This window comes from Lactuca saligna, chromosome 4 (assembly GCF_052625555.1).
Source record: "Lactuca saligna cultivar CGN05327 chromosome 4, ASM5262555v1, whole genome shotgun sequence".
NCBI lineage: Eukaryota > Viridiplantae > Streptophyta > Magnoliopsida > Asterales > Asteraceae > Lactuca > Lactuca saligna.
In genome coordinates, this window is record NC_136420.1 from 336,605,741 (window position 1) to 336,615,475 (window position 9,735).

General features: G+C 34.3%; 1 protein-coding gene, 1 long non-coding RNA gene and 1 other non-coding gene across 3 annotated transcripts in view; 1 reads left to right on the top strand and 2 right to left on the bottom strand.

Moving 5' to 3' along the window:
* LOC145040246 (uncharacterized) overlaps nucleotides 1–2,222 on the bottom strand; it is a 2,343-nt gene extending 121 nt beyond the window's left edge. The window contains exons 1-4 of the long non-coding RNA XR_013679889.1: nucleotides 2,059–2,222; nucleotides 1,788–1,855; nucleotides 990–1,055; nucleotides 1–771 (exon numbers count right to left, since the gene is read on the bottom strand). The exon at nucleotides 1–771 is cut by the window's left edge and continues 121 nt beyond it. This is a non-coding gene — a long non-coding RNA (uncharacterized LOC145040246). The remainder of the gene's footprint in view (nucleotides 772–989; nucleotides 1,056–1,787; nucleotides 1,856–2,058) is intronic.
* Nucleotides 2,223–5,406: 3,184 nt separating this feature from the next.
* Nucleotides 5,407–5,478, top strand: TRNAT-UGU (transfer RNA threonine (anticodon UGU)). The gene has a single exon. It is a non-coding gene; the product is annotated as a tRNA-Thr (tRNA).
* Nucleotides 5,479–5,871: 393 nt separating this feature from the next.
* Nucleotides 5,872–9,417, bottom strand: GPDHP (NAD-dependent glycerol-3-phosphate dehydrogenase family protein). The gene is made up of 11 exons (XM_078993068.1): nucleotides 9,132–9,417; nucleotides 8,965–9,041; nucleotides 8,791–8,863; nucleotides 8,300–8,517; nucleotides 8,125–8,232; nucleotides 7,572–7,635; nucleotides 7,448–7,485; nucleotides 7,229–7,349; nucleotides 7,091–7,145; nucleotides 6,957–7,005; nucleotides 5,872–6,252 (listed from the first exon to the last, which is right to left on the bottom strand). Exons 1-11 carry the CDS (start codon nucleotides 9,274–9,276, stop codon nucleotides 6,070–6,072), a joined length of 1,131 nt encoding a protein of 376 aa, XP_078849194.1. The 5' UTR covers nucleotides 9,277–9,417; the 3' UTR covers nucleotides 5,872–6,069.
* Between the last annotated feature and the right edge of the window lie 318 nt (nucleotides 9,418–9,735).

Sequence of the window (9,735 nt, forward strand, 5' to 3'; positions counted from 1 at the left end):
AAAGTTCCAAGTCTTCGCTCTCGAGGTCGTCCGCTTTCATTTTTAAGATTTCCATATCGGTTTTTGTTTGAATCGTCGATTGTGACTCTTGAAATGATATTTATGCTTCAATCGTTTTTTGCTCCATCAGAGTCATCACCTCGACCTTCGTTTCCTTGAAGTTGCACATATCGATCAAATTTATCGCCGAACATATCCATAACACTAGAGCTCAAAGATGTTGAAGCCGCTTTTTTTGTTTTATTTCTTCCAACGGGCCGACGAAGAGGTTGCTCATTTTCAAGATCCAACGGATCGTCGTTGATGTCGATGTGTGTTCAACCGTCCGATTGTTGGGAAGTTCCATCGGGGTTTTCCGAACACTTTGAACCGGAAGATTGCGAAGTTCCTTCCATTTGCTCTTTCCATTTTGGAGCGTCTTTCAATTATAGCTACGGTTTCATATACGAAAAAGTTTTGCGTGTTGGAGTTGTTTTTTCAAATTGCTCAACGGCCGCCTTGAAAACATCAAAATCATTCGAACCGCTTTTGCGTATGTTTAGGAGGTTGTTGTAAATTCTTTCAAACTCGGTGCATTTTAGTCAAATACCTCGCTATTTCAACGTAATTTGATTGGCATCTTGAGTTTCACTTTCCATTAACTCGTAGAAAATGGCTCGGACTTTCTCCTAAAAACTTCCGTAAGGTTGACTATCTCCTACAATTGGATATTGGGAAATCGACACCCATGCATCCACTAACTTTTCTTCTTCGTCTTTTGTCCATGGGACCCTGTGACATCCCCAAAATCACGGCCAGAAAAGACCGATTTTTTTTATGCTTTATAAAAATCAGAGTACTTCATTTTATAAAAAGGTTGAGGAATTTGTTCCCAGAAAAACACGATAAATACGTTATTAAAACATTTTCGAAGAAACATATTTTTATTCATTTTAAAACGTTTGGGATGTCATCGTTAATACAGAAACATAAGCATAAACAGAACTTACATTTATTTACACTAGTGATCTACATCTCTTTACATCTCTTAGTGTAAAGTGACTTCATATCAACACCTGTGATATACATAAACTGAGTGGGTCAGGTTGGGAAACCTGGTGAGTACATAGGGTTTTCAACCCACAATAATATAATTGTTATGTTTAATCATCAAACAATTAACCCCATTGCCCATCCCCGTTATCTTCTTTACTCTTAAGGATTTAACCTAAGAGTCGTCTATCTTGCATTTGTTTATTCCGAAGTCCCTTACTTCCAGGGTTATAGGACTGACACTAAATCCATAGCTGCCGATGTTAGTTCGTAAAGCACTAATTTCATAGCTGCTATATCCTACTCATCGGGTACTAAATCCATAGCTACCAGCGTTCAACAGGTACTAAGTCCATAGCTACCAATTCCTACAGGTACTAAATCCATAGCTACCAGTGTCTAACTAATAGGTACTAAGTCCATAGCTACCAATTTCTAACAGGTACTAAATCCATAGCTACCAACGTCTGACATGTACTAAGTCCATAGCTACTGGTGTTTGTCCCATAGACACTAAGTCTATAGCTGCCAATGTATACTCACGTCATCTTCTATCTCTCATCATCTATCTACCCATCATCATACCCCATATATTCGTATATATAAAATACGTATATAGTTTAAATCCTTTAAAACATGTATAAAACGTTCATCCAACATAGACAGCAAGTATTCAGATAATATGCACACATAGCACGTAGTTTATATTAAATACTTCATATCTATGTGTAAGATGAAAGGGACTATGCACTCACCTGATTAGGTGGTGATTCCGAACTCAGACAGCACTTCGTTATCTCAAAACAATTTTCCTCGACAAAACCTAGTATCAATACCACTAGGGTTTAGTTTTTAACGTTAACCACGACTAATTAATAGTCTAGCTATTATTACTGTTATATAAGCGTTAAATAACACTCAATATAACTCATAATAATAGCCCAAATAATTATTTTAAGGTCCTAATAATGTTACTATAATTAAATAAAAGCTATATTAAATATAGTATAGGCATAACTCACTTACAATGAGTTTTTTATTAAAAACCGGGCTTCGTTGGAGCAGCGTTTCCGAGCCGAAAGCTTTTCTTCTCGGAGCCGTCGGGCGCTCCGGGGCTTTCTTCTCGTGATAGGGAGGTTCCGTAGACTTGGGAGGGGTTTATGGAGGCTAGAGAGAAGTTAGAGAGAGAAAGAGAGGCTTATGGTGTGAAGAAAATATGAGGAGTTCACCCTTGTATTTATAGGAGTTTTATAGTAAAGTAGCCTCTAAGCTTCGTCCGTAACTTTTGCATACGAGCTCCGTTTTTGTTTGTCTTTTTACCGTTGAGATCCTATTAATGAGATCTTAAACTTTCGTTTAGACCTCGTTAGCTAATTCTCATTCTATCTCGGATTTACAAAACTGTATCGAATTCGCCGCGTTCGAAAAGTAGGGACTAAGCTTCGTCCATAACTTTCGCATACGACCTCCATTTTTGTCTGTATTTTTACCGTTGAGTTCCTATTAATGAGATCTTCAACTCTCATTTAGACCTCGTTGGCTAATTCTCATTCTATTTCGGATTTACAAAACTGTATCGAATTCGCCGCGCTCGAAAAGTAGCGACTAAGCTTCGTCTATATCTATCTCATACTATCTCCGTTTTCGACGTTCTTTATATCCATGCGTAGGTAAAAATAATGTCTACAACTTTCATTTTGGCTCCGTCGGCTAATTCTCGACCGATCATAAATTTAACAGTAGGAGGCGTTTAGACTGTTAAATAACCGCGAAGAATTCATAACTCTTTCATACGAACTCCGTTTTCGTCCATCTTTTTACTGTTGAGTTCCTATTATTGAGATCTTTAACTCTCATTTAGGTCGCGTAATCCAAAAACCGCTCGAACTAAAATTCGAGTTTCGGGCTATACACTACTAAGCTGAAACTTTGAAAAATCATAACTTCCTCATACGAAGTCAGATTTGAGCGTTTTTTTTTACGGATTTTCTCATTTTAACATACTCTACGACTTTGGTTTAGATAACTAAGGCTAAAAATCTTCTATCATAAATTCACTTTTTACGCTTCCCGGTGCCGTGCCGGTTTTGCCGTAAAACTTCGATGGGCTATAACTTCTTCGTTATAACTCAGATTTCGGCGTTCTTTATATGTACGGAAACCTTGTGACATATACTATAACTTGGTTAAAATTATTTATTCTAAATAATCTTTTGCCGAAAAGTCGTTTTCGACCCATATTGCCTCTAAATTGACTTGCCCGGATCTACGGACGTTACAGACCCTTTCTTGGGTGGTAGTGGTTCGGACCGATTTTTTTTTTCCTTTTTTCTTTTTTGGTTGAGGTGGTGGTGAAGGTTGCGTTTCCGCAACAAAATCCGACGAAAGTGGTGGTTGTGAAATTGCTTGTTGTTGTTGTGACACTTGTTGTTGGAGTTGTAGTTGTTGAAATTGTTGAAATTGTTGGTATTATTGCTGCATTTGTTGTTGTTGGAAAGACGGAAAATGTTGATATTGTTGTTAGAAAATTGGTGTTTGTTGGATAGGGGAACCGGTTTGAAGCAAATTGACAAAACCGCCTTGAGGTGACTCCATAGTCGAGAATTGGCAAGGGGTTGTATCTAACATAAAAACATTATCGGGTTTGCGATTCCTGTAGTTTGTAGGGGTATTTTGGTTGGGATCCATGGTTTTTGGTTGTGAAGATGTTGTGTGTGGTTTGTGTATAAATGAAGAAAAAAATGGTGTAAAAAATGAGTAAAAGTGTTGTATTTATAGGTAAATAAATTGGTTATTTTTTTTTTTAACAAAGTAGCCTTTGAATGGCTATAGAAATTGGTCAAAATGTTGCTTTGATTTCATTGGCCGTTTGAATCCGTTATAGCCAACACGAAAGACCACGAGAATGGCCAACCACAAAACAATAGGGTGGTGTGCACGTCTGTTGTTCGTGGTCAGCTCAACCATGAACTTGGTCGTTGTATGTATACCACACGACCTTAGAAGCAAATCATCACCTCCATTTCAACAAAAGGGCCTAACGACTCAACACTTCCAATCTCAATACTACCGTTCTACAAGGAATTCAAAGTAGACTTCCAACTAACCAACATAATTTTTTTCTCAGTAACTTCGCCACCCTAAAAAATGCACCTCTCGTGACCTCCAATAATTTAGAATCTCCAATCTGTAACTTAAGACCAAAATGTAGTTTTCTATAACAATAGGTAAATCGCAGAATACCAATTATCAAAAAAGTCCGATTGGTTTTGAATCCAAAACCACATTTTAAGATTTCACTTTCCGATTGTGGGACGGTGGTTCCAGATATATTTATATGGTGCTTAGGGGCGTAGCCACTTTGCTTCAAGGTAGATCCTAGGACCTACCTATTTTTCTTAGTAATAATACAAAGTATATATGCATAATAATAAGGACATATCTTATTAGTTTTAAAAGACCTACCTTAATGCATTATAATCTTTGGCCAAAAAAAATTATCGGCCTATATTTTATGGACTAAGCTAATGCATCAATTCACTTTAAATTTATTCATTAGACAATAACCCAATCCAATTTAAATTAAACAAAAATAGCCTAACGAAATGTCGCCCGGAGAACGTGATCATTGATCGACATCTCAAAATGATGGACGCCTCACCACGTTCTCACTAGCCTGATTGATCAATCTCACCTTCGGTCGACGGATGTCAATACGACTCGACCTGCCACCACTAATATGTTTTATTTTTTTTTTTCATTTTATTTATATAAGGAACCATGTGATTTGTAGTTCTAGATTCGCTACTGATGCTGCTCCAAGAAATGAAGATAAGATACATTGGTGAAATGGTCATTATACACTTTGATTCAATTTTAATAATTCTAAAAATAATAGATAACTAACCTAGAATTCAAGGGTTATATAACGCAAAATTATCAACCTAATTTAAACTTTATTTCGAATATTTAACTTAAGTTCATGCATTGATGACTTCTACGGTATAAATCACCACCTTTGTTTTTTATTCGAAGTTTTTGTTATTATACTTTAGCCACTAAGGCAGATATAATAGTCATACTCAAGGATTCTTTCATCTACCACCGCCCATAAATGTTCGTACCTACATTTTGAAAATTTCTATATTAAGTTTGACTTTGGATCGAGTCAACTAGTTAGTAGTTGGATTGATCTTGATTAATGATCAATGAACCCATGAAACAATATATGATGATCAGCGAACTTATAAGTTATAACAAAAATCCCTATTGATTTAATGAAGATTACTAAACGAATAAAACAATATGTCTACCTTGATTAATATAGCAACCATCGTTTATTACCAATCTGTAAGAATTTCAAGCATCCATTAAGCCCCTATAGCTCAGTGGTAGAGCGCCAGTCTTGTAAACTGGAGGTCTGTAGTTCGATCCTGCATGGGGGCATTTTTTTTATGATTTTTTTTTTTAACTTTTTACCACTTTTCTCTTTTTAATTGTAATCCTTTTTATGTAATTTAAACCATGGAAACTTCCTTAATCAACAAACAGTCTATTATTTCAGTGTTCGATAAATTCTTTTTATTTAAAAAGGATCGAGTAAATTTCCCAAAATTATATATTTATGAGATAAAATGACATTTACTTGGATAACAAATTCATCATTTTAAGTTTTACGTGAAATAAACCATATCGTATAAATATCTTATATAATAAAATAATTATAAATGAAGTTTATTAGTATATTAAATGGTTAAAAAGAAAGTATAATGCATAGATTCACATCACCCCCTAAAAAGATTTTATAAAGTTTGAAGATCAACAATATTTCAAAATGGATTTTGATCTTGAAACACGGGGAATCGGAAAGTTTTCCTGATAGATATACTTGCATTTGGCAATATTCCCTTATGTAGAAACATTATTCTACCTTTTGCATTCAACAAATGCTTAAAAAAAACCAAAAAAACGAGTTCAAGATTACATTTATGAACTAGAAAACTAGAGTACATGTTACTTTGTTGATGGATTTATGAGTCATTGAAATGTGTCCGGGTTGAGTGCAATGGGAAATTTCGGGGCGTGTTCGCTGTACTCAACAATGGCGGTTGGCGGTAGACGGCCTGTGCAAATCTCATGCACGGTCGTGAACAATGGGAACATTTCTAACCAACCTTTGTGTTTCAAAACCTCGTATACCTCTTTGGCTGTTGATACGCCCTTCAAAACCAAAATGTACTTTTCAGTAGCAGGGACAGCAGTTACAGTTACAGTTATAACTATAGTTACATGTTCAGGTAAATCGTAGAACATTAATGTTCAAAGGAGCCGGTGTGGTTTTAACTTTTAATATGGGCCTTGGAGAAATTGAGATAAGATATACATTGGTGAAATGAGTATTATATTCAATTTTAATAATTAAAAGTTAACTTTATTTTGAATATTTAACTTGAGTTCATGCATTGATGACTTGTACGGTACAAATCACCAACTAAAATTTTTGTTATACTTTTTTAGCCACTAAAATTTTTAAGTTAAGTGCTTAAAGGCTAAAGCTTATATTTTTATGTTTTAACAACCTAATCAAGTATTTAAAGTTCAAAGCTTTTGTTTTTTATATTTTGACCACTAAAAGTTTTAATCAAGTATTTGAAGTTCAAATTTTCTATGTTTCAGCAACCTAACATACATAAAGTGGGACAATCTACCCCACCTTTTTTTTTTTTTCACTATTTTAACCCCTAAAAGTTTCAATGAAGTACGCAAAGTACACAAAATCTTTTAACAACCTAACAAAATATTAATCACTGACATTTTCGTCATTTTCCGCTATTTTTCTTGATTTGATGTAAATGATTTTCTTAGTTTGGTGTCCTCTTTTGAAATTTTTATATTTTCAACTTTTGCAGTATAACTGACATTACCTGTAACTTCTGTCCTTGCAACATCTCTGCTTCAAGCTCATCGAATGATCTGCAAATTATAACCAAAAAAAAAAAAAACAATAAATAAATAAATAAATTTAATGGAGTGAAATTTGATGGCAAAAATGACAAACCTTTTGCCACCATTTTTAGCGAAAGCCTCTGCGCATTTCCTATTTCGTCCTCCCACTGCCATCACATATTGAAATCTATGAAAATCAACTAATAAAAAAACAAGAAACAGAATGAAAGACAAAATTGCCCCTCCTTACAGCAAGTTGTTATAAGATCAGCAACACCACAGCTCTCAAAAAACGTGCTATCTTTAACCGAAGAAAATAAGAGCTTTGAAAAGGCTTTCATCTCTCTCAACCCAATTCTCATTATTGCAGCCTGGTGGTATCATATTAATCAAGAAAATATTCAAGATTGTAGCTTTATGATTTTTTTTTCAAGATTTTTTATAAGTTCCTTTTTTTTATTCTAGCTACCTTTGTGTTATTTCCCATGTCTAATCCATCCACAAACCCTGCCAATAACAAATTAAACCCGTTAAAAACCTTATTTATTATTATATCGATTGAAAAACGAAATAAAAAAGAGGGATTAATGAACCTGCTGCTATGGCAACGATATTTTTTAAAGTCCCACATAGTTCAACTCCCTCCACATCTTGACACTGTAAAAAAATAATAATAATTTTTTTTTTTTTTTTTAAATATATATTTCATATCTAACAACCATATAGTTAGAATAAAAAGGTGTTTGGATGTGCATTTTGAAAGTGATAAATGACCATCTGAACTCTTATGTCACCAACCTAGTGGGCAGCTGTGTACATATATACCTGATAGTGTGGGCCCGCTCAGGGTTGGTGGAAGAACAACAATGTTACAGAAAGAGTGAAATTACTTCTATACCCTTTTGCTTTATCTATTACTTCCTCCAATAATAGGAATTTACCAAAGACTAATTATGAAATACATTCAAAATGTTATCTCCTACAACATATGTTATACATCACTCTTTCGAAAAAAAAAACATATGTTATACATCAAATTAACTGATTATGATTATTGAGCATCAGAAAATCACTTTCAAGTTTCAAACGTGCATACAAATCCAAAAAAGCCCCAAAACAACTCGATGATCAATTAGTTGCACTTACAGCTGAGACCATGAAGTAAGGAGTGCTAAATAATTGCACCCAATTTTCTGCAATCTCTCTGTTTCCTCTAAACCCTACTGTTGCTTCACTAAATTTCTCCACTGCAATCTGTTTAAACATAATTAGTATTTTTTTGAAGTTGGATTATTAATAATTTAGAGGAATAATATATCACCTCATTAGCGATGTTAGCACCCATAAGAACACAGCAATTAACGCCTAATTGTTGGGAAATTAGGGTGGAGATCATACAAGGACCTTCCTTCTTGACCTCCATTCCTTTGATCAAAGAAATGGCTTGAGCATCACTTCTAATCTTTCCAATTAATTTCTTGCATATACCCTCCATGAATTGATGTGGGGTCACAAACACCAACATGTTTGCATCCCTCACTGCCAGATTAAGAACATAATTCTTTAATTTCATCAATCACAGATAACTACATACAAGTATAGAACCCTAATTCTTTAAATTCAAGAATCCGAGGCAACGTATCACGTTTCTATTGCGAAATTGTTTTGGGTGATATACAATACTATAGAAAAGCTGTAAAAAAGTTTCAGGATGTGGACGTGATACATGGTCCTCACTCCTCCCCTGAATTTCAGGATTCAGTCTTTTTGGTAGGATGATGATTGATGATGAAGATGATGATATGATGATACCTGCATTTTCGAGATCAGGGTCAGCAACAACATTATGCCCAAGCTTAATTCCAGGTAAGTATTTCACATTTTCCTGTTGATTAACAGAAAAGAAAAAGAAAAATCAACATTTTGAGAGAAATCAAATTACAAATCGTGAACACAAATGTTATGAATTGGCAAAATTATGATTACATTGGTTTGATTGATGACATCTGTGAGTTTTTCACCACTCGGTAATGTTTCTTCAAACACCCACATCTTCACTTCATCTATTGGTTCAATATCAAACATAGGTTTTCACGAAACCGATTCAATAACATGAAGAAAAAAAATTGAATCTTTGAGTCAAGAAGACAAACCATGGAAAGAAGAAAGCTTGAGGGTATTTGAAGCAATGAGCTTAGAAGCAACACTACCCCAATTGCCACTTCCAACGATTGTAACCTTATATTTTGGGGGGTGATCATTGTTATTGATCTGTACAATGTTGTTAACAGGGGCCATGAATCTAGAGAGAGAAAGATGTAATTGAATTGAAATGAAATGAAGAAGAGAAAGAGAAATTGAAGATATATTGAGGAAGGAGGTGGGGCTCGGGCGGAGAAGACAGACACGTACTCGTCGGCAGTTTCGATGCTTACTACATTCAAGTTGTATGCAATGTTAAAAGAAGCGGCGATGTGTTCTATACCAAACATTTTGGAAAATTGGACTTTTTTTTTACAAGTCAAATTCACATAACAACCTATTTTATAATTATTTATTTTAGTTTGTCTATTACTATTGTTATAATAAAAGATCAAATTGCCATTCATTTTATCAAAATATAATCATTATAAAAAGTTCATAAAACTTAATATTATGCAAAAAATTGTTATTAATAGAATTATTTGAAATATGTTGTTACTTTGCACAAAATACAAAAATTCAAATATATTTTTATTGTGCGATGATGAAATGTCC